Raw genomic sequence first — 24,537 nt, 5'->3', positions numbered from 1 at the left:
GCAAATGGCCAAGTCCACCAGGGCAGCACTCGGCGTGTTGATGTAAGTGATGCTAGGTCTCTGAAAATGCACACTTCGACTTTAGTTGTGTGGTTTGCAAACATACAAATCGGGAACTTTATAAGAAGGGTTTCTAGGACCAAACGAACCTAAAAGTAACTAGATTTAATATCTGCCAAAAATCTTATTTTTCTTTCTTCCCCAGGTTTACCTCCATTTCTCAGTGTGACACTTTTCATCATTAAGATGCGTTGAGTATAGATTTCCTAAGTGATAAGGATGCAGACTTAGCAGGACGGGACTAATCATCTAGGCGTAAATGCCGAGGGCCCCGTAGGTAAGGTCCAGCCAGCCTTCCCTTCTACCAGCTCCTGCAATTTCCTGACCATTGCTTTCTTTCTGATTAAGACTCCAGGTTATTTCAGACTGAGAACATCTCATGCACTTTAAACACACAGGGAACAGAGGCATTTTATTTAAAGTTGGCTGCTACTCATAGATTCCTTTGCTCATCCAGTGTTAATGATTGACCCTGGAAAGCTCAGGTCAGAGCTCCAGCTTTAATAGTTTTTTGTCCAGGTGGGACCAAACCAGATTTAGGTAAAAATCTGAAAAGTGATTAGCTGAGTATTTTGCATTTAAAGGAATTTGTTACCTTAAATGTTTACTCATCAGCTTTTCACATTAATCTAACTGGTGTGCACCCGTAAGCATTATTGCAGTATGACTGTTTGGTTATCCGACAGTGATGAGTGCTCGCCGACATGGTTAAATGCTGTCAACTTTAGGAAGTAACCTTCTCAGCCCCTTGACGTACTTGTGTATCAATCATATAGAAAGAAATCAGTACTAACCTTGCAGTGAGCAGAGAATGAGTCTGTATTCCAAGCACGGTGGGTCGGGGAGCATCCTCTACTGCAGCCCTGAAACGGCGTTCATGTGGCATTAAGACACCATCTTATGATCGAGCCCCACAGCGTCGCGTTCATGTGGCATTAAGACACCATCTTATGATCGAGCCCCACAGCGTCGGTCTGTATAGAAGTTGTGAGATCATCGCTACCTTCCAGCCAAGGAAAAATGAAAACTGAGGACGTTGACTTTGACTAGTGACCAAATAAACATGCTTAATTGTCTTGACTTTAAATTCCAAGTCTTTTTTTTTTTAAGCTTGTTGGGTTTTTTAAATAAATTTATTTATTTACTTTTGGCTGCGTTGGGTCTTCATTGCTGCGCACGGGCTTTCTCTAGTTGTGGCGAGTGGGGGCTACTCTTCATTGTGGTGCGTGGGCTTCTCATCAGGTGGCTTCTCTTGTTGTGGAGCACGGGCTCCAGGAATGCAGGCTTCAGTAGTTGTGACATGTGGGCTTGGTAGTTGTGGCTCGTGGACTCTAGAGCACAGGCTCAGTAGTTGTGGTGCACGGGCTTAGTTGGTCCAAGGCACGTGGGATCTTCCCGGACCAGGGCTCGAACCCGTGTCCCCTGCATTGGCAGGCAGATTCTTAACCACTGCGCCACCAGGGAAGTCCCAAGAAGTTCCAAGTCTTTATAGTACTTATATGATCGACTTTTGAATCAGATTCTGTTTTAGTTCTTAAGTGGCAAGGCAGGTCTATTTGGAAAGCACTGTGTCCCTTCCTTTCTAAATGAGTTTTTAACTTGTAGTTCATCACTTAGAAAGTGCATTGGGCTATTTTTAAAAATAAATGATATGTGTTAATAGTATCCAGGTCGGTTCAGCTTTCAAGAAAGCCCAATACATAAGAAAATGAGAGTCTTTGAAATGGTTTAATTAGGGGATACTTATTTACATGTCCAAATAACATAGTACACAAACCCTTTTTTTTTTTTTTGGCTGTGCTGCGTGGCTTGTGGGATCTTAGCTCCCTGATCAGGGATTGAACCTGGGCCACCGCAGTGAAAGTGTCAAGTCCTAACCACGGGACCGCCAGGGAATTCGCAACAAATCCTTTTTAAAAGACATTTCCCCGGAGTTACAAAATTAGATTACACACAACTTCAGGAACACTTCTGAACGCATTAGCCCTCGTGTCACTTCTAGGTGAGGTTGCTGATGGTTACTGAGTAAGTGAACACCAGCGCGCTGAGAAGTGGCCACTGTGCAGCGGAAAAAGAACTGGGATTCACTAACTGCTCTTTCCCTTTTTTCGCCAGACTTAGAAATGGCCGTCGCGTATTGGAATTTGGTATTCTCCGGAAGGCTTAAGTTTTTAGATCTTTGGAACATCCTTTTGTTGGTAAGTGGCTTCCTGCTTGCCGGGGCCCCGCGGGAGGGCTCAGTGGGTGCGGTGGCCTCCGTAGTAACTGAGGGCCTGACCGCGGGCACTGTGGGGCCAGGGCCTCGCGCAGAAGTCACCAAGCAGCAGACCCGCGGCCACGCTCTGCCACCAGCTGAAAGCGGCGCCCAGGGGCTCTGCCCCGGCTGCTCCGAGGCCGCGTCCTCTGGACTGCCCACCAGCGGGCCCCCCCACCAGCTGTGTTCACAGGCTGGGGCCACCCCGGATGTCCTGTGCATCGCTCGGGAGGAGTGGGGGCTCAGCTGGCCCCGGGGGGGCGGGTCCTTCGGGCCGGGGTCTCGGCTGCGGCTGCGGGGAGCGTGCAGGGTGCGGGCCGCCCTGACCTCGGGCGGTGGCCGTGCTGTCCTGCTCAGGCCCCCCTGCGTGCGAGGAGCAGCCCTTCCACCGGGTGGCGGGGTGGGGGCTGTGTGGGAAAGCCCTCCTGGAGCAGCCTGGGAAGGACCCCAGAACGCCACGCGGCAGAGGGACACAGGGCTCACGTGGGACGGCAGGTGCAGAAGAGCACACTGTGCTGGTCACGCGCGTGTTCTGAGGTGTGAGACGAGCTGGCGAGCCGTCTGTGAACCGTGTGCCTGTGACGTGTGCAGACGGGCCCACAGCGGCACCTGCTGCCTTATGAGCTGGGAGCCTCTGGGAGATAAAGGGGAGGCCGGGCCGGGGCCGGGGCTGCCCCTTGAGCTGCGGGCGGGTATCCTGCACATGTTCGCTGCACCTGAAGTACCGAGGAACTACCGAGGCATTTCCGGAAAAGTGTCCCATACCACTTCAAAGAACTCCCTGGTATTTAGGAAAATAAATGTATCAAAATACTACGTGCCTGCCCTGTTTCTGAATTGGTTTGGGGCTTAGGTGAAGAGATTAAAAGTGCTGCCTCTTGATTTGAAATAAGTTTATAATTTTTGTATTTTTAAAGTTTTATTTTAATTTGTGTTTAAATAAGTCTGCTTTCTACATCTGCACATTGGCATTATGTAGCTCTCAGCGTTTACCCAAAGCGCTATTATTATTTTAACTTTTGACAATATTGTTCCGGTACTTATTCCTTATCAAATTCTGTTCTGAGATAGCCAGGCCAGTAGAACTCCTGAGAGCTAAGTCTGTACCGTAAGTCTGGTGGGTTTTTTCTCTTGTGTATTAGGAGCATTGCAAAAGATCAATCCCAAGAAACACTTGGAACCTTCTGCTAGATTTTGGAAATATGATTGCAGATGACATGTCCAGCTATGATGAAGAAGGTACGAGAAGTAGTCGGGACTCAGGCGATGGCCAGAGGCACTGACGCGGGTGCACACGTCTCTGCCCCCGGACCACGGGTCAGTGATGGCAGCGCAGGCCCCGGGGCGGACAGCACCTGCTGACTCCTGGCCCGACCCCGTCCGGAGACGGGGGTGGTGATCATAGTGACTAGTAGTCACTTTATTATGTCTTGTAAATCACACAAAAGAAAATACAGCTTCATATTTAGGTAAAGTCAGGAAGACAGTTGTCCGAGGTAAGCCATTTCAGAGTGGACGTGCAGAGGCCCTGAGGCAGACCTCAAGCAGGACAGTCACTGGGGCCCGCTGCCCCGCGTGTGGCTGCAGCGGCTGTTCCGTCGCACGGCCGAAGCTCACGGAAGACCGCAGCCTCCATTTGCTCACCTGAGCACGACCACGCCTGCTGCGGCCCCCACCCCAAACATTTCAGGACTCGGGGAGCGTTTGCCTGCCTGCTGAGCTGTGGGCGCTGCCCCGTTAGGGAAGGATGCCCACCCCCCGGCCCCGCCCACCGTCGGCTCCCTCTGCCCGGCCAGGAGGTGACTGTGCACATTCCCGGCGGGGTCGAGGGTGGGCGGTCCTCACAGGGCCGGCTCCACACAAGCACACCAGCACTTGCCAACCCTGGTCTGGCTAGAGCAGAAGAGGGTCACTTTAGCCGATTCTTTAAGTGGAGCACAGGCTATAGAAAGTTAAAATCATTTGAGTTCTTGAAATATAAAAGTTGGATTGTGAAAAAATACTTTGAATGTAAAAATACTGCTCTAAGTCGTTGATTTTTTTAAAAATCTATTTGCTCTCCTTCAGGAGTGGGGCCTGTTCTTATAGATGATTTCGTAGAGTGTGCACGGCCAGTGGTCACGGGTGGTTAAGGCAGCCCTCTCTAGGCAGAAGATCGAGATGGATTAAGGTGAAAAGGGAGCTGTCCTGCAGGAGACACTGGCTGGCCATGCCCGTTGCCCATTTTGGAAGTCATCCTGACCAGTCGTGAGACTGGAGACCCTCTCCTGCTGCTTAGAGAAGACGCCGCTGACTGTGGACGCCGCACGGAGACCCTCTGAGCTCGCTGCTGGGGCGCCCAGAGACCCAATCATAAGGGACCTCCGCATGATTTCCGCGTTTACGGAGGAGCTGGGGCCTGTCTGCAGGCTGCAGGGTGGCTGTTGATCAGGACCCAAAGCGAGGCTGTGCTCACCACACTTGCTGATTTGTCCGTAACCGCCCCGAGAAACTCCAAGTCAGGCTGCTGGAAACGTGCCCCAAAGAGGACGCGTGTCGTGGATGCTGGCGGTTTTGAACTTGGTGCCAGGGTTAAGATTTATATTTTTTGAATCATCAAGTGTCTGGATTTATCAGCGCTATTTTCATTTCACTTTTCTCTGGATGCTCATCTGGGAATCATTTTACAGGTTAACGCACCGTTGCAGTTTGCACAGCGATGGTGTCATCGTGATTCCAGAAAAGTGTTCTTTTAAATTGCCTGCAAGTCAGTGGGTCTGCTTTACTTATGATAACGTCAGCTGAGCTTCCTAAGAAGCGTCATAAAGTATGCTTTTAAAAAATGTAGTTAAGGGCTTCCCTGGTGGCGCAGTGGCTGAGAGGCCGCCTGCCGATGCAGGGGACACGGGTTCGTGCCCCGGTCCGGGAAGATCCCACGTGCCGCGGAGCGGCTGGGCCCATGAGCCATGGCCGCTGAGCCTGCGCGTCCGGAGCCTGCGCTCCGCGACGGGAGAGGCCACGACAGTGAGAGGCCCACGTACCACAAAAAAAAAAAAGTATCTAAAAGGACATTTTTCCATGAAAAATTATTTCTTTCATGATAAATTATAGATTTAAACATCAGCGTTCTCTCCTTTCAGCCGTCTGTAATATGAGTACTGTTCACCCACCCACCCTCCTACGGTTGTCACACTTGGGAGGCAAAATACACATTGTTGTCCCAAAACCCCACACCGGAAGCCACGGCACGTGCAGGTGGACGTGTGTGTCCGCGTCTCGTTGCCCGGCCTCCTGGTGCCCCCTGTCGGGGGGACGCTGTCCAGAATCGCTGTGTGGACCCCACCTCGTACTGGGAACGATCTTCACGCCACAGGCGTGCTCGCTGCCCAGCCCGCAACCCCGTTCGTGAGACAGATAAATCGGGGTGATTTCACAGGAGAGGGGAATTCACTCAGATTTCCAGAAAGTGTGCCTAAAATGTGTGGTTGGTTTGGCGCTCAAAAATGTGACCCACTCAGGCCTGGGGCCTGGAGACCCAGTCTGGGCGGGTCGGCCCGTCACAAGGTGCAGGGCCAGGGAAGTCACCTGATCTCTCCCAGGCCCCGCTGCCCCGTCCTCTACCTGTAAGACTGGAGTTCTAAGAGGCGTTAATAGAAACTTCACCAATTGTAACACGTCGTTCAAGGCCTCGTGGGTTCTGACATGTAAGAGTTCTGTTCAGAGAGGTTATGGAACTCGGACGGGCCTGTGAGAATCATGAGGTGTGTGGCACTGTTTCATTCTTGAGGTTTAAAGTTATGTAGAGAAAAGGTGTTCTATGGAGTTGTTTATCAACAGATACCAAAACAGTGACAAAGGCTCTTCCAACACTTGTAGGTTTCCCTTCTATAATACACGTTTAAGTCGTGCGTGCTGTGAAAGTGCTGAGGACTCTGGAAACACTAAAATTCTCTTCCTGGTGTCATGGTGCCTCTCAGGTCTGTCCTCGGACGCTCGGCCCTGGATGTCAGGGTCCTGGATGTCAGGGTCCTGGATGCCAGGGTCCTGGATGTCAGGGTCCTGGATGTCAGGGTCCTGGATGCGAGGGTCCTGGATGCCAGGGCCCTGGATGTCAGGGCCCTGGATGTCAGGGTTCTGGATGTCAAGGCCCTGGATGTCAGGGTCCTGGATGTCAGGGTCCTGGTCCCACGTCAGGGGAGTGGCCACCACACTTGGGACCCTCCCAACCTGTGTCCGTGCCGCCTTGTTACAGGATCACGTCCCACACGGACGGCCTGGGTCACATACTTTCCTTTCTAGGTATCACGTAGTATCTGCTAAATACACCTGTTCCACGTGGGCGGTCACAGATCTCATAATACACGAATTTCCTTGAACTGGCGGGAGTTACGTACCTAACTGATCCACTGAAACGCAAACTATACATACAGTGAAGACATGCGGGTTAACCAAATGTGGGAGGTTTAACACACGTGGCCTCCCCATGCCTGCCGGGAGTTCCTGGGCTGGACAGCATCACCTCCTTCCATGTTGGTGACATCGCACATGTCAGTGTGTTCTTTTACCTTAGTAAACACTTAAGTGGGATATTACATATGTCTCCAGCTCCAGGCTCTGTGGGGACAGCCATACCCACGACTCGTGGCACACGGCCGGGGCTTGGCAAACACTGCAGGAACGATGCAGTGGGCTCGCCTCACCTCTTCCTCTCGCTGACGTCGGCCAGATAAGTGTGGGATTGCTCTTAGCGTCTCGACGACAGTGTCTGCTGCCTCAGATTCAGCAAAAGAGACCAGCCGAAGACGGTACCTCTGCCTAGCGATAGACGGCTTCTGCCACATGGTGCCTTTCTCCCTACGTGGGTGGCTGTCTGAGGGGCTGCCCGCGGGGAGGGAGCCTGCACCCTAGCAACCCGGCCAACTGCACTGGTCGTAAAGGACTTTTGCTTTAGGACCTCTCGGACTGTGCCGGCCAGAGTCGGGTTCCAGAACCTCTCTTTTAGTAAGTGCTGTGATGACACTACCCATTCATTTACCTTTTCTTGCCACGCCACGCGGCGTGCGGGATCTCAGCTCCCCAACCAGGGATCCAACCCGTGTGGAGTTGTAACCACTGGACTGCCAGGGAACTGCGACCCGTTCATTTAAAGGCATCTTAGTATCTTGTTATTGAAAGAAACTTAAGTTTTATCAGACGTGTTTCTTACGTCCCGGCGTGACGCCCTTCTGCTTGTCCTGGTCTGACGTGGGACCAGAACCTGGGGGACAAGGGGCCTGGGGACAGAGGTGGTAGCTCTCCTGACCCCTCTTTTCAAGTCAAGGTCCCTGGTTTGCAGGGCTTCCCCGCACTCTCAGCCTCAGCACGGCCGTGAACATCCTCCCCGTGGAACGGGATCGGTGGGAGGACGCTTAAGGTGCGTGAGCCTTCACGGGGCGCCCTCGCCGGCCCCTCGGGGCTCCGGGCTCTGCGCACACACGGAGCGGCCGGGAGGCTGGCTGTCGGGGAGCCTTCGCTGACGCTGGGCCGCGGGGACGCCCGTGATCACGCACGCGGCGGCTCCACGTGCTTTCCCCCTTCGCACGTGGCAGTTTTCTACCATAAACACGCTTTATAATCAACGAGTCCTCCGGAAAACAGAGCCGTGCGTGTGACAGCCGAGTCGCAGCGTGGAGGCCGCCGAGCGCGATCCCATGTAATTGAAAGTCCCGGAAAGGCAGAGCTACAGAGACCAAGTGGGTGGGTGGAGGCCCAGGGAGCAGAGGGGCCGCGGCTCGGGCGGGCTCTCCGCCTGGGCTGCGGGGAAGGTTGACACACGCCGAGTGACTGGACCGAATGCAGTGAGCCCGACGGTGCGCGAATTACACCTGGAAGCTCTAGAAACGTGTGCATCTCCCCAGCGCGCCGTGCAGACCTCCCTCTGAAGCGGCGCTCTGAGCCGCAGGTGCCCCCACTGAAGAGCCAGCCCTGGGCGCACCACGTGGCTGCGGGCTGCGGGCCCAGACGGCTTCCTCATTGGTGCCGCCCGCCCGCCCGGGACAGAAGAGGGCGCCTGGCCGATCGGGGAGGCTCCCGACGGCGACGCGGCGACCAGAACAGGGGCCGGCGGGGCAGGCTGAAGGCTGGGCACCCGGCAGCTGCCGGCAGAGATGGAGAAGTTTCAGGCTGCGATGCTGCTGGGGGCCGTGGGCGATGCACTCGGGCACGGACACGCCTTCAGGGAGGACAGCGCCTCGGGCCCCAAGGTCCAGAAGGAGCCGGGAAAGGTGGGGGGACTGGACCACCTGGTGCTCTCTCCAGAGAGGTGGCCGGTGAGCGACAACACCATCATGCACATGGCGACAGCAGGGGCCCTGGTCACAGGTGAGGCTCAGCCCCAGCGTGCCGGCGGGCGGGAGCGCGGGATCCCGCGGTGAGGGGGGGGGCCGGGGGTCACCCGCTGCCGCTGCTGAAACCAGCTTGTCACACCCGGGTCCCCAGCAAACCGGACGTGCCGTGGGTTGTGTTCCCACGCAGCCTCTCGGGTGACAGTATCACTCTCTGCTCATCTGCAGCCTCAGGTTCTTAAACCGGGACTTTCACTGTTTTGTAAACATTCACTCGGCCGAGCCTCTGTCTCTAGGGTTAAAACCAGCCGAACGGCTCGCTTCGGGGTTTGGAATGAGGGCTCAGCTTTTCACTGCGGGTAGTAAGCCTGCTTCTGAGTTTATTTCAACAATACATAAAATAATAAGCCAGTTTGAAGTTTGGACCCATTACGATGAGATTTGGGGGAATTACTTCTAAATTCCAATGAACTGTGGTTAAAACGCCACCTACCAAAATAGGATTTAGCTCGGAGAGTTGCTGCAGTTTCCCAGTTGTCCTAAGAAGATGCTATGACTTGAGGGGAGACATGCTTCCTTAAGGAGCAGGTTGATTTTCGGAGCAGGTCTTCACTGAGTTTCAGAGAAGCAGCGGGTGTCTGTGAGGCGCACCTTCCCCACAGGTATCGAGTGGTGAGCTCGTCACTGCAAAATTAGAACTTACGGCAGCTCTGAAGTGGCTGGAACGTACGTGTCACCCTGTGCTCACCCCGCGGGCCGGTGCCAGCAGCCGGGTTTAGCTCTGCTGTCACCGCACAGGAATGCTGTCTGCTCTGCCGGGTCCCAAGTAGCCGGGGGGGAGAGCTAAGGCACCTCAGATAAGACAGCGTCATGGCAAGCTGGCACAGCAAGTGTCCTTCTGGGTCTGCAAACTCCGAAACTGGGGGCAGCGGGGGCTGATTGTGAGCCTTTCAGGCAGGTTCCCGTGTCCCTCCGTGTCAGTCCGTGTCCCCTTGTGTTGGTCCTCACCTGGCAGAGCCCACGGCGTGTCTCCGTCCCGTGCGGCGGCCCCCAGGACAGCTCCCGGCTCGGCCCCCGACGAGAACGTGCTCCCCCGGGTTGGATCGAGTCCTGTCCCCTTGGCAGGAACAGGGCGGAATCCGCCCCGGGTGAGGACGGTGGCAGTGGGCCCAGTTCCGATGGCTGCGGGTGCAGCTGGACAGACGCACGCCCTCTGGCCAGCGGGTCACCAGGGCGCGCTCGGGCAGGCCTGCGCCCCCAGAAACTCGGCAAGCGAATGTGTTTTCAGCTCCCTAAACATACAAGTTGGAATTTCATTTACGTTTAGTTTTCAAACAGCCCAGCTTTTTTCTTTAATAACTTTGGAGGGTGTGTGGCCTCTGTACACCACGCTGTGGATTCATTTAATGGCAGAAGTGCTCAGGCTTTGCGATTAAAATCCATTGGCCAGCTCTGGCCTCGGCAAGTGACCGCCCCTCGCTGAGCCTTGTCTGGGAGGAAACAGTAGACAGACAGGAGCCTGACCCTGCAGTGATGGGCGCGTTGTGGGGGGGGGGGGCGTCATGTGAGGTCACCCAGTACAGGTCAGCCAAAGCCGGTGCCGCCCAGGTGACAGCCTGGGCGCCCCTGTCCTGTGGCCCATGGTCTCCGAGGGACTCGAGACCACGCTTGTCCCCAGAACGCCTTCCCACGAGGAGGCAGTGGGGACGGTGGGCAGCGGGCACTTGGCCGCTTCGCTGACAGGGAGATGGGAGAGGGTCAGCTCCCTGTACCCTGGACGTGGGTCCCCGAGGGCCCGAGGAACAGCAGGTTTCGGGCCAGTTGGGCGTCTCACGGATAGAACCGCGAGCCGTGTGCGAGGATCCTGGGTTTTCCTAGATTCTGGTGTGTAGCTAGAAGAAGCACAGCAGCAAACCACAGCATCTGAAATTCAATGAGATCCACAGCGCGTCGTTCGTCTGCGGTCAGGTTTCTCCGGGGAGCCAGGGTCCTGTGAGCCGACCCCAGACTCTCCCTCCTCCTGGGGGGATGGGGCCGGACGCCATTCGTCGCTTCCCTTGTCGCTGCCTTCCACCTGCCCCTTGTCTGACCCTGCCCCCCCCACACCCCCTTCCGCCCCAGACTTCTGGTGCCTGGACGACCTGTACCGTGAGATGGTGCGACGCTACGTGGACGTGCTCGAGAAGCTCCCGGGGCAGCGGGTAGACCCGGCCACCGTCGAGGGCTGCTCGCAGCTGAAGCCCGACAACTATCTCCTGGCCTGGCACACGCCCTTCAATGAGAAAGGTCAGAGCATGAGTTCCTCTCCCTCCAAGGCCACGGGGCTACAGGGCCCCGCGACACTACCCTGCCTGTCACCCCACTGACCGGTCGCCCAGGGAGCCAGCCAGCCTGGGCGCCGGCTTCAGAGTCACTAGCATGCCCAGCTCCTCTGTCACCATCCCTGGTTTAGGAACATTTTCCCACTGCTTTCCCTTTACACGTGTTATTTTTAGCCAGTGCATCAAGGAAAGCATACACCACCTGCATAAATGTCTGTCTCTGTGATGATCTCATGTGTCCTCGGGGTGATGTTGTCAGGCAGCTGCAGTCTCTGCCCCCAGGGCCTCTGCTCCTGGGGCCCTGGACACGCCCTCCGGGTTGACTCTGAGGGCATACCTGTCCTTCTGGGTTTACCTTGAAGGATGCCATCAAATCAAATGTTACTGGCACATAAAGAAGCAGGAGACATGGTCCATAACAAAGAGAAACAGCAGTAAATCAGAACTGACGAACCCTGACACCATCACTAAAGTTACCAGGTAAGGATATAAAATAGTGTGGATTCGATATTTCTGCAAGGTTAAATAGAGACACGTAGGTATAAAAAAGATCTACATCACAGTTCTAGAGAAAAACAGTGCAATGTCTGAGTTTAAAAATTCACTGACTGAGGGGCTTCCCTGGTGGCGCAGTGGTTGAGAGTCCGCCTGCCGATGCAGGGGACGCGGGTTTGCGCCCCGGTCCGGGAAGATCCCACATGCCGCGGAGCGACTGGGCCCGTGAGCCATGGCCGCTGAGCCTGCGCGTCCGGAGCCTGTGCTCCGCAACGGGAGAGGCCACAGCAGTGAGAGGCCCGCGTACCGCAAAAAAAAAAAAAGAAAGAAAGAAAAAAATTCACTGACTGAGATTAACAGCAGATTAGACATTTCAGAAGAAAAGGTTAGTGAGTTCAAAGGCACAGTGATAGAAACTATCCAAAATGGGACATACAGGAAAAAAAAGAAGCGCAGAATGTGGAAAGGGCACCAGGGAGCCAAAGCGCAAGTCAAGGCACTCACGCACCTACAGCTGGAGCCCTTAAAGGGGGGGGGACAAAAACGATGTGGAGAGATGGTGCCCAAGTGTTTCCAAATTTGACGCAGAACATAAACTCACATGCCCAAGAATCTCAATAAATTCCAAGCACAAGAAACACAAAGCAAACGACACCAAGGCACATGGCAATCAAACCGCTCCAAACTAATGATAAGGACAGGAACACGCCTGCAGTGCTGACCACCAAGGCAGAGACGGACTAATAATAAGGACAGGAACACGCCTCCGGTGCCGACCACCAAGGCAGAGACGGACTAATAATAAGGACAGGAACACGCCTCCGGTGCCGACCACCAAGGCAGAGACGGACTAACAATAAAGACAGGAACACGCCTCCGGTGCCGACCACCAAGGCAGAGACGGCAGGTTCTCGCCAGAGGCAGAGCCATCCGGGTGCAGAGAAAGCACCAGCCAGGCCGACACCCAGAGGACGCCTTCCCGAGCGAAGGCCAAGTGGCCTTTGCAGACAAACGAACTGAGGAGTTCATGCCGGGCAGGTGCCCAGGGAGAGATGCCCAGGACGTCCTTCGGGCAGGAGGACACCGCCAGTGGGGCAGGGAGGCGGTGGAAACGGTGAGGACGCGGGTGCTGACTTATTATTTAACCCTCTCTAAAAGATGTGGCATTAAAAGGAATAACGATGTGGGCTTCCCTGGTGGCGCAGTGGTTGAGAGTCTGCCTGCCGATGCAGGGGACACGGGTTCGTGCCCTGGTCCGAGAGGATCCCACATGCCGCGGGGCGACTGGGCCCGTGAGCCATGGCCGCTGAGCCTGCGCATCCGGAGCCTGTGCTCCGCAATGGGAGAGTCCACAACAGGGAGAGGCCCGCGTACCGCAAAAAAAAAAAAAAAAAAAAAAGAGGAAACATATCGTTGAAAGCATACTGTGCATGCAATTCTCTCTCCTACGTTTTCCCAGAAGGAGCATTTCCTCATCCCGTCAAAAATCCTGTTTTTAATGGCTGCTTTGCAACTTCTTTCCTCTCTTTTCTTTGTCAGGAATGTGGGCAATTTCCCTACTTTTGACTCATTTAAATGACCCTGTGATAATCATGGTAGCACATAGTTTTTGTACATCTTCATATGGTTCGTGAGAGCTAGACTTCCAGAGCCGGCGTCCCTGGCACAGAGGTCTAAGACCAGGTATCCCACGTTCCACGCAGGCTCCGGGTTTGGCGCTGCCACCAAGGCGATGTGCGTGGGCATGCGGTACTGGCAGCCGGGGCGGCTGGAGACGCTCCTCGAGGTCAGCGTGGAGTGTGGTCGGATGACGCACAACCATCCCACAGGTGAGGCAGCCGCGGGCGGCGGGGAGGCGTGGGGAGGCCGGACGGGAAGGCCTTCCCCCCGCTTCAAAGTCGGTCACGTCACAAGAAAAGCAGGACGGCACCGGTTCCGAACGAGTCTGGGGTCTGGCTGGAGCTCCGGGAGCCGGCACTTCGGCCGTGCTGTCCAGCGGGGAGCCGGCGCCGCCGTCGGGCCCCATGGGCGCTGTGCGCCGCGCCCTGGCCGGGGCTGGTGGCTGTGGCGGCAGAAGCCGCTCCCCCCGTGTGTCAGGACAAAGCGCTCGGGGTGCGCAGGGGGCCCACACTCCAGGCTGCCCCCCAGGGTCGGGCTCCAGAGGGAGGGCGGGCCTGCCGACCCAGCGCCCGCCCGTGAGACGTGACCGGGGAGCAGCCAGCTCAGCTTCAGGAAAAGAGAACCCTCCTGAGTTCTGGCTGAGCTCGGCTCCCGGCCCCCGGGGTCGAGGGTGTCGCTGCTCTCGGTGACTGTGCTCCTTTCAAGGTCACCTGCAGGGTCCGGGCTGACTGGTGTCGCCCCCGAGCCGCGAGGGCCACCCTGTGCCCTCCAGGAAGCAGCCGACGCGGGCGCCGTGGCACCTGAGTCCACAGCAGGCGCGGCCGCTGAGCCACGGACCCCACGGATGAGCCCGTCAGATCTCTGAGCACAAAGCCATGTAACTCAGCCGGGCGGCAACGTCCGGGTGGTGGAGAGGAGTTTGCTAACCCCCGACTCAGCAGAAGTGAATTAAACATAAACAGCCTTCCAACAGGAAAATGTTGAACGTTTGGAAACAATGCCATGAGTACGAGAGCCTGGGGTGAGAGTTTAAACATCTATAACATTGGTTAATTTATTGCCCACTCTTGTTGTGGCCTCTCCCGTTGCGGAGCACAGGCTCCGGACGCGCAGGCTCAGCGGCCATGGCTTACGGGCCCAGTCGCTCCGCGGCATGTGGGATCCTCCCGGACCGGGGCACGAACCCGTGTCCCCTGCATCGGCAGCCGGACTCCCAACCACTGCGCCACCAGGGAAGCCCTGCCCACTCTTATTAAAGAAATGTTGTTTCACGTGTTTAAGAGCTGGGTAATTTATGTATTACTAGGCTGGTGACTAGGGTCGGACAGCACACACTTAATACCGGGAAGCACGTTTTAACTCCACTCTCCTTTGCAATTTTTGAACTGCCTTTGGAGGCAAGTGTCAGTTTTTCTTACCTTTATTGCCTGGGAGCGTGCGTCCCAGATCTGGAGCTGAAGCACCCCATGACGGGAGGTGGGCTGTGGCAGGTGGTCAGGACGGCAGCTGGACCCCGGGCGCGAGAACCAGACGCTCGTCCCTGCCCCAGAAGTGGTTGCGGCTGACGCCTCCCTGGGGTCCCGCTTCCCATGGCCACTCGTGAGGCAACTCTGCAGGGGCTCACCCGGGCTTGGATCCCGTGCCCACAGCAGCGCTTAGAGGTGGGGATCGTGCTCTCCCCACCCCGCCTCTGCCCCCTTGCAGACGGTAACTGAAGGTCAAATTGGCAAAGCCCAAGGACACAGCGTGTCCAGCACCTGGGAGGGGGCGTGGCTGGTGCCAACTTTGACCCTCTCTCCTGCCACCCCAGGCTTCCTCGGGTCCCTGTGCACGGCCCTGTTCGCGTCGTATGCCATTCAGGGCAAACGGCTGGAGCAGTGGGGACGAGACATGCTGAGGACAGTCCCGCTGGCCGAGGAGTATTGTAAAAGGACCATCCGGCACCTGGCAGGTGAGCCCAGCCTCCCTCCTGACACCCTCCCCCGGCACCTTAGAAGGAGGTGGGCTCCAGCCACACCCAGAGAAGACTTGGACAGACGGGGGGGGCCGTGTGACAGGCTGACCCCACAAAGAAGGTCTGCAGTATTGCCTGGCCAGAGGGCGGAGGGTCAGGCGAGCACGGGGATCCCCTCTGGGTTCTCGAGACGCGGGCACCCCCCCGACACACACACCCGTCATCCACGAGCCGTTGCAGTTGCTGCTCCAGACTTTGCAGCAGCGTCCTCCTACCATGACTTCAGAAAAGTCGCTTCAGCGCCTCTGGGGCTTGGAGGTCAAGCTGCTAGTTAGGGATAACGAACGTCCTCTCTCCTGACTTCGCAGGCACAGTGTTGAGTTAATAAAAATACACAGGTTCAGGGCTCCCCTGGGGGCACAGTGGTTAAGAATCCGACTGCCAAGGCAGGGTACACAGGTTCGAGCCCCGGTCCGGGAAGATTTCACATGCCGCGGAGCAACTAAGCCCGTGCGCCACAACTACTGAGCCTGCGCTCTAGAGCCCGTGAGCCACAACTACTGAGCCTGTGCGCCACAACTACTGAGGCCGCACGCCTAGAGCCCGTGCTCCGCAACAAGAGAAGCCACCGCAGTGAGAAGCACGCTCACCACAACAAAGAGTAGCCCCCACTCAGCAACAAAGACCCAACGCAGCCAAAAATAAATAAAATTAATTTTGAAAAATACACAGGTTCAGAATTTTCAAGAGAAGCCACTTAAGAATAAAAATACTGCGATCGCTGCCTTAGTTCAGCGCATTGTCATACTGCGATCGCTGCCTTAGTTCAGCGCATTGTCAAGCAATTCTTTGGGCTGGTTTCGCTCTCCATCTTCCTTGCTGGTATTTCAAAGTAGCTGCAATGTGAGCATTTTCGAACTTCCCGAGCCTTAGCCGAGGCGGAGGGCGTGGGCTCTGCCTCCTCCCTCCCGCCCGCTGCCCACGGCGCCCAGCTGGACGGCCGCCACAGCCCGCTCACCTGGCCTCTGTGTTTAGAATACCAGGAGCACTGGTTTTACTTCGAAGCTAAATGGCAGTTTTACTTGGAGGAGAGAAAAATCAGTGAGGACACGGAGAACGAGGCCAGCTTTCCCGACCGCTACAGCGCGGAGGAGAGGGACAAGGTAGGTCTGCCGGCGACGTGGGTGGCGAGCAGGAGCTGTCGGGGCCGCTGCCTGCCGCCCCCGGCTGTACGGGACCCCGCGGTGGAGGTGGGCTGAGGGAGCAGCTGGCAGGCGGGGCCGTGGAAGACTTTTCGAAGGAAGCCCATTGCAAATGGATGGTGCTTTTATCTTTTCATTTTCTCTGATTATAAGCACGATTTGTGCTAGAAAAGTTGAAAATGTGAAAATAGTCCATCTCACTTCATCTCTTCTAGGGACTGGGGATAGAGGGATGAATAAGTCTGTGCAAACCACCGGCATTCCCCACGCTGAGAAACCCCCCCAAGTGGCTGAAATTGTCAGGATCGTGTTTGGTAGCATAAGAGAAACCGCTGTAACTGCGGTTTAACCAAGACAGAAGTTCATTATCCTCACGTCAAGGGAATCAGAGCTGAGTCAGAAGCCCCTTGCAGTGAGGAGCTGAGGATCCTCTGTCTGGCTGCTCTGCTGTTCTGCGAGCACGCCTCATAGTCCAAACTGGCTGCTCCCACTCCAGCCAGCACATCTGCATTCCAGGTGTCAGGAAGGAGCAGGGGGAGAGGAAGGGTCCACCCTTCCCTTTTTAGGTGCTTCCTACCGCCCTTTCATTTATCTCTCATGGGCCCCCCGACGCAGAAAGACTCTCAGAAACACCGTTCTTCTTCCTGTGGAGATGCTGTTGCCCCAGACCGACACTGACTCTGCTGCTAAGGCACAGGGGTGTGACCTGCCTGCATCCACCTCCCCGGCCCAATCTGGCCCCTGCCCCTCGTCAGCCTTCGCCACAGACCCACAGGGACCTGCTCTGAGCCACCAGCTGCTCAAGCCACCGTGGCCTCCCCAACCATGTCCTCCGGCCGGCCTGCGGCCCTGACCACACGCGGCACCCCTGCCCGGCCTCGCGTGTCCCCGTGCCCCACACAGACCTCACATCACGCAGTGGCGCCCAGCTGTGCTGTCACAGCAGCCCCATCACAGCGCTCCAGACCCCTGATGGCTGTCTCTGCCCAGCAGCTGGCATGTTTGCTTATCTGCGGCACGGCTGGCGTGAGGCACATGGGAAGCCAGTGCCCACCCGCAGCCCTGGGGCAGTGCACGGCACACAGGGGCGCCACGTCGGCGCACAGATGAACCCAGAAGCTCGTGCCCTAGCGCGCGGGACGTGGTTCCTGGCGGCCTCTGACCTGTGGCGCTTTCTCCAGACCTACAGGAAATGGAGCTCGGAAGGTCGAGGGGGCCGGCGGGGCCACGACGCCCCCATGATTGCCTACGATGCCCTTTTAGGAGCCAAGGGCAGCTGGACGGAGCTCTGCCACCGGGCCATGTTCCACGGAGGTGAGATGCGCCTTCTCGTGAGTGTGAAGTAAGAGGCCACCAGCCAGGCCCTCCTGCCGGGCCCCGGGCTCCCCACCTACACTGCTGGGACCTCCGGGTGCCCAGGTGTGGAGATGCGACACCTCCCGGGGCGGGGGAGCAGAGAAGGGGCAGCGGGCCAGGGCCGCCGGCGGACGGGGTGGGCAGGAGGCTGAGAGCCTGAAGCGGGGGCGGCGGGGGTGGTGCGCGGCGCGTGCGCAGGACCCGCGGGAGGTGCTCACCCGAGCGCACCAGGGTGTGCGGCTGTCCCAGGAGGGGGAGGGGACCCCCCCGCCCCCGTCCCCGGCACCTCCCAGAGCAAACCTGGGCTTCGGCTGAGGCCAAGGGCAGAGGCTGAGGTGGCCCGGCCTCCTGGCGAGGGGGCAAGGGGGCAAGGGGGCCAGGGGGCCAGGGACCGCCGTGCAGCCCTGAGGGCCGTGCTTCGTTCTAGGCGAGAGCGGGGCCACGGGGGCCATCGCCGGCTGCCTGTTTGGGCTGCTGCACGGCCTGGACGCCGTCCCCGCGGGCCTGTACCGCGAGCTGGAGCTCAAGGAGCAGCTGCGGCGCCTGGGCGAGGAGCTCTACCGCCTGTCCGCGGAGGAGAAGTAAAGCCCCTTCCCCGCCCCCAGCCCCTGGCGGCCCGCTGGTGCCTCTGGGGCCCCGGGGGGCCCCCGCAGCTCGTGTGACATCTTAACTTTCCTCCCGGTTTCAGAGGCCTAACTGCTGTATAAAACACATCGTTTGTCCTATGAGAATAGTCTTCCCGCCCTGGCCAAGCCTAGCGCCTCACTGACGTCCCTCTGGACGCAGCAGCCCCACCTCCAAACGCGAGGCCACGGAGGGCCTCTGGGACACTCGGTGTATTTTATCCTGTCACAAAACTAACGCATCCGCTCACTGATTCCAATAGCACCCATAAGCCCGATGGCTCTGCTCGGACGGCCTCCTCGGTCTGCAGGGCGCCCAGCACGGTCTCTTTCTAGCTCTTAGGCGTGCGGTCCGACACCTGCACACCTCGGGCCCCCAGCCTCACGGGGCCGCACCTGGCGCTGCGTCTGCGTCCTCGCCGCCGCGTGCCCAGAGCAGCTGGAAGAGTGGCCGGCGCCTGCGCCTGCGGGGCCGCGCGCTGTGTTTAAGCTCCAGCCCACGTGTGTCATCTCGCTAGATTTAACGCCAGCCTCTCTCAGAACGACTAACTGATGCAGCCAGGAAACGGGGGCCTCGTGCGGCCCGCATCCTCCCACGTGCCGCCCTGCCCCGGGCTCGCTGACGAGGACAGAGCTGGCCCTGCTCCCCGTGGCCGGGGCTTCTCCACACTTGCTCTTGTTAAAAGTAACCTTGGACACAAATCTCTTTGAAGTAGTCTCTGGTGTGAGTAAAGTAGCGGTTGGTGATTGACGTGTAACATGTGCTTTGGCGGCTTGGCTGGGCCCGTCGTGTGACCGCAGGCCCTGCGTGCTGAAGGCTTGCCTTGGCGCACAGCCGGGCCTGTCCCTGCCGGACACGCAGACACTCAGCCCCGAGGCACCTCCCGGCGTCCTGGGCGAGGGGACGGGATGGGCATGTTTTCCACAGAATCCATCACTTTGCACTCCTTGGGCAAGGGAGGCTCTCAGCTGTGCTGGACAGAAACCTTGGGCCATCCTGCACATGGTAACGCAGTGGGCTCCACGCCGTGTTTCTGAATAACTGGACTAACCTTTGCTGCTCAAGATGCTTTGCAGTCAGAAGAGGCAGAGGGGGGGACGCTCCACCACGCGGGGTCCAGATAGGTGTAGGGGGGCTGGGAGATTAATGACAGTTGTCTTCCAGGAACAGAAACCAATTAAGGTAAGTCGACACTTGCCCAGACACACACGACAGGCTGGGCTTCCTGTGTGGAGTCTGTCCCATGTCCCCGGCTTTCCCTAAAAGCGGCCCTTCACGATCTGCTGCGCGGAAGGGAAGTGATCAGAGGAATGGGGGTGGCTGGATTGGAGGCCACTTGGTCTCCACCTTTAGTGACGATGTAGGAGAATTAAACCCATCCTGAGAATCAGGGAGTGAGTCTCCTTATAGACTGATTAAATTAAAACACATGAATAGAAATTCACCAGCATCATAAAATAAGAGTAGAACTCTCTCCCCATTTCCTTTTCCTGTTCCAGAGAAAGGCAACAGTTGAAAACAAAAACAAAACCATAAAAAGTACTGACGAGAATTCCATACCTACTCAAATTGTTTTAAAATTTAACACCTGCTGATTTCATTTTTATTAGAAAAGTGATACCTGCACACGGCTTCAGAAACTCAACCCCGTAAACGGGGCATGTGGGGAACAGGGTTCCTCCCAACCCTCACCCGACTCACGTCACCAGGCACCAGAGAAACCGTGGGTCACGATTCCTTCGTGTCCTTCCAGAAAGTTCTCTACACATACGGCTGGGAAGGGGGGGTGTTTGCATACATGCATTTGTGTTACACACACACACACACACACACACACACGACTTCCCTCCACAAATAGGAATGACACATTACCTGTGATTTGCTTTGGGAATTTTCCACTTGACGGCTTTCTGGATACTTTTCTGTGCAGTCACACGTGTGCCCCTCGGGTTTTTTAACTCTTGCCTGAAATTCCGTTGACGCGTGTGCTATCATGCTGTTTTCCTCCTGCACCTGTGGCCACACCCCCGCCTTAGCGGTGCCCGGCAGGAAGGGTTTGCGTCCCCAGGGACAGGTGCACGGCCCCGCCCTGTGGCGAGCTTCCAGACTTCAGGCCGATTTCAATGAATTCCTGTCCCCAGACTCTTTGCTTAGAGATCGTGCATTAGATTTCCCAGCGTTTTCATGTCTGGAAGCCAGATGATGTCCCCCCCAGCCCCCCGCAGTCGGGGGAGCCACTCGGGGCTGAATCGCGGGGCAGGACCAGAAGCGCCCCCTCGGAGGGTGCAGCGGCCCCACCCCCAGGTCTGCCCCTGAACCCGGGCCTCCTTAGCGGGGGGCTCCGCAGCGGCGCTTGACCGCCCCGTGCTGTGGGTTCAGGGGTGGGAGAGGCCGTCCGACAAGGCACTCCCTGAACGCCCCGCCGGCCTCCCGGACCCGTCGAGGCTTCACCACAGCCCCGAATCCGCAGGCAGAGCCCTCGGTGAACTATGAACCCAGCACCCGGAGCAGACGGGATGGGAAAAACGGACCAGATGCCACGTGATGGAGCAGGAAATACCCAACTTGACGTTTCACCCAAACACGGGGTTTAAAAACCTCATCACCGAAATTCACCCCAAAGGTGGGAGTAACTCTTAGGTAAGAGCGCGGACACCGTGACCACTTGAGTTAAAATCTCTCCCGTGTTGGCTCATTTCCAGTTAAGAGGTAGAACTATAAGGCGAGCACCCCGATGTTACAGGGAGAAACCAGCATGGGGGAAATGGCAGCCTCGAGGCTTTCGGGGGTTCCACGCGCCCCCGTCACTAAGGGTGGCTCCGGCGCGGGGCCGCACACTAGGCCGTGCCTCCCTCTGGCCGGCGCTTAGGCTCTGGTGCCCGTTGACACCCAGCCAGAGCCCACGCCTGGCCCCAGGGGCGTCTCCCCTCAACTGCCAGGCCCCCGGGGACGCAAACGAGGAAACACTTGCTAGCTGGAGCCTGACCACAGGGCCCTCAGAACTGCAGCCCCCCTGGGGGCACAGGACCAGGGGAAACCCAGAGACCCCCCCCAGGGTCCCAAGTGTCCCCACTGGCCCAGGGCCATCTGTGCTTTCAGGTCGGCTTTGCTGCAACCCTGTCCCATCTTAATCGTTTGTATTCAAGTACTTCAAACACACAAACTCACAAAAGAGCTCAAAGAATCCGTATACCCTTCATCCAGTTTTACCCACTGTTACTGTACTGGGCCCCGTTTGCTGCATTGCTTTCTCCCCCCTCACTACACGCAGACACACAGAGACACACAGACACGCACAGACACAAAGACACGCACAGACACATAGACACACAGAGACACACACACACAGACACACATAGACACACACATACACACAGAGACAAAGACACGCACAGAGACAGGCACAGACACAAAGACACGCACAGACACATAGACACAGAGACACACACACAGAGACACATAGACACACAGAGACACAGACACACACAGACATGTACAGACACACCAAGACACAGAGACACAAATAGACACACAGACACACACAGACACACAGAGACAAAGACACACACACAGACACACAGAGACACAGACACAGACACACACAGACACACACAGACACATAGACATGCACAGACACACAGAGATACAGACACACGCACAGACACACAGACACAGAGACACAGACACACGCACAGACACACATAGACATGCACAGACACAAAGAGACACACACATACAGAGACACATAGACACACACATACCCACCCACAGAGACACAAACACATGCACAGACACACATAGACACACACACACAGACACACAGACACACATAGACACACACAGACACACAGAGAGACACAAATAGAGACACACAGAGACACAGACACACAGACATGCACAGACACACACACAGACACGCACACCCAGCAGTAGTTGTCACTAGACGTGAGGGGAGTGTCCGCAGAACACTCTGCTATTTAAATCCCAGGTCCTGAAATAGCATCCAACCCCCAGGGCCTCAGGCAGCCCGGTTGGATGGATGGCCCTCTGTCCACCATGACCAGGGCCAGGCGGGAAGGAGCGGGACCGTGGGCCCCGGCCCAGAGGACGCCCACCAGCCTTTATCCAGGTTTATTTCCAGGAAACACAGAGGTTCAGGTTGTCAGACTCTGATGCGTTGGCAAGTTTCAGCCGGTAGCTCCCTGGCCACTAAAATGTTCAGCGCAGTCGACCGATGTGCATTTGTGCCTCAGTGGGGGAACGGCTACTGATGAGGGATGCGCAAGCCGTGGCCTGCAGTCAGCGTGAGAGCCGCCCGCCAGCTCCCCGCCAATGGCCTGTAGAGACGGGGGACGACAGCCTCTCCTCCTTCCCGTCTCTTCCGAGGGGAGGCGAGGCACTTACGGAGCGCCTGCTGCGCGCAGCCCCACTTGGCGCTGGGGGAGGGGTGGCTCCGAAGGTCGCTGTGTCCTCCTGGCCTTCGCGGCTCCACGGGGACGCAGAAGGAGCCGCAGCTGGAAGGACAGAGTGCGCGGTGTGTGCCCCTTCCGCACCCCGAGTGAGCGGCCACCATCTGCCCCAGGCCGGGAGGACGAGGGGGTGACGTGTCCCTGTCTCTGCCCCCGACCCCCAGGCCCACAGCTGGGGGAAGAGTGTTCGTGAGACGACGGTAGATAGCATGGCCGCGTGGCAGATGTGAACTCACGGTGTGTCCTGGGGCAGCACGCGTGCTCTCGGGGCGCAGGGGATCGGCCTGGAGGGAGGTCACGGCCGAGAGTGGGGAAGGGGGTCTCAGTGCTGCAGAGAGTGCCCCTGCCAGGGCGGCGGGACGGCCAGACCTGTGCCCCAGGAGACCCCGTACCTCAGCGGGGACACGGGGGCCGGGGGACATCCAGTCGCTGCCCCAGGACATGTGCTGACGCGTGGTAGAGCAGGCCCAGGCCAACCAGGCCCTCGATGAAGCAGAACAGGCTGCCCCCGTGGAGGGGACAGGCCCCCAGAGGTGCTGGACGCTGCTCCCGTTTTAGGACAAGGATGGAGTGGAGGACCTCTGCTGGGAACGCAGGGTCTGCGTCCTGCCCCATCTGTGACTGCCAAGGGGGTCCGGTTGGTGACCGGGGTGGGAAGGGGTGTGTCGCCAACAGCGACTCTGATGTCCCTGTATTTTCAAGTGACCTCTCGGGAGCCAGAGTTACTGACGGGACTAAATGAGGAACCTTTGCTGCAGCGCTACTGTTTAGATTGGCCCCTAATGTTCCACTCCTGTCCCGGGATGGGCTCGGTCACGTCCACGCCGCCAGGGGCTGGACATGAAGCCACGGGCCCACCGGTCCTCCAGGCAGTGCTGACCAGGCCGAGATGGGCTGGGCCGACCCCCAGTGATGGGCAGGAACTCTCACCCAGGCCCGAGGTGCCTTGGGAGCAGGGAGGTCCCAAAAGAATGTGCTGGGCCTGCCTTCAAGTCTGGCCGGACAGGCAGACTTGAAGTCTGGACAGAAGGACCTCGCCTCCCCAGGGGAGCTTGCCTGCCGTCCACTCTCAGTGACTGCGGGGTGCAGAGGTCGGGACTGTCACCCTGCAGGGGACGCTAAGAGGCCTCACAGGACCAGTGGGGACAAGGCATCCGGGCCACTGGGAAAGCAGGGTCCTGAGGGATGGATAGGAGCTCGTCAGGAGCGTGGCTGTGCCGGGCCGGAAGGCTCAGCGCGGGAAGAGTGTAGAGCTGGAACGGAGCCCAGCACGGCCAGAGCTTGAGGGGAGTGGAAGACGGCAGGGCAGAGAGGCTGGCGGGCGGGCACAAGGTGCAGCGTGGAGAGGCGCTCAGGGGCGCCCCCGGCGGCCAGGGCCCTTCCGCAGGCGCTGCTGTGAGCCCTGGGGAAGCAGGGAAGAGACGGTCTCCCCGCGCAGAGGCTGGTGCCACTGGGGGCCACGCAAAGCCACACTCCGCGTGCTCTGTGCTGCACCCGGGCCTCTGGCAAGGATGAGACGTGCACAGCGGGAGGCACCCCGGGGACGTGCTGGGGGCGGCGCCTGGGAGCTGTGTGCTCAGGCAGGGACCCCAGCAGGGGACACGAGACGCCCCGCGCGCAGGCTGCTCAGGCCCTGGGGTGGGAATGAGCTGGGACCAGTCGAGGGCCAGTGCACCGGAGCCTGGCTGCCCAGCGAGCCCAGGGCACATCCCCCTCTGGCCGGGGCTCAGCACAGCCCGACCCCCTCAGATGCTCGGCGCCGCCCCAGATTCAGCGGTCATGTGTTTTCGGCTGTGGCCATCCCGCAGCCGTGCCGTCCCTGCCACCTCAGAGCTCAGTGGGTTCAGGTCTGGGTTTGTTTGCGGAGCCTCGTCCACCAC

General features: G+C 57.8%; 1 protein-coding gene across 9 annotated transcripts in view; it reads left to right on the top strand.

Moving 5' to 3' along the window:
• ADPRHL1 (ADP-ribosylhydrolase like 1) overlaps window positions 1–24,537 on the top strand; it is a 46,755-nt gene that overhangs the window by 16,058 nt on the left and 6,160 nt on the right. For 3 of the 9 annotated variants that reach the window (XM_060287984.2, XM_060287983.2, XM_060287981.2), the window contains 7 exons: window positions 2,176–2,258; window positions 10,738–10,902; window positions 13,136–13,261; window positions 14,863–15,003; window positions 16,042–16,169; window positions 17,390–17,522; window positions 17,992–18,145. In XM_060287984.2, coding sequence (XP_060143967.1) covers window positions 10,770–10,902; window positions 13,136–13,261; window positions 14,863–15,003; window positions 16,042–16,169; window positions 17,390–17,522; window positions 17,992–18,145 — 815 coding nt within the window. In that variant the 5' untranslated portion in view covers window positions 2,176–2,258; window positions 10,738–10,769. Of the gene's footprint in view, window positions 1–2,175; window positions 2,259–6,898; window positions 8,654–10,737; window positions 10,903–13,135; window positions 13,262–13,805; window positions 14,074–14,862; window positions 15,004–16,041; window positions 16,170–17,389; window positions 17,523–17,991; window positions 19,310–24,537 lie in introns of those variants that run through there. The other 6 variants (XM_060287979.2, XM_030856686.3, XM_070044077.1 and 3 more) reach the window with 6 other exon arrangements.

The sequence above is a fragment of the Globicephala melas genome, chromosome 18 (genome assembly GCF_963455315.2).
Source record: "Globicephala melas chromosome 18, mGloMel1.2, whole genome shotgun sequence".
NCBI lineage: Eukaryota > Metazoa > Chordata > Mammalia > Artiodactyla > Delphinidae > Globicephala > Globicephala melas.
This window is presented reverse-complemented; position numbering and strand designations above follow the sequence as displayed.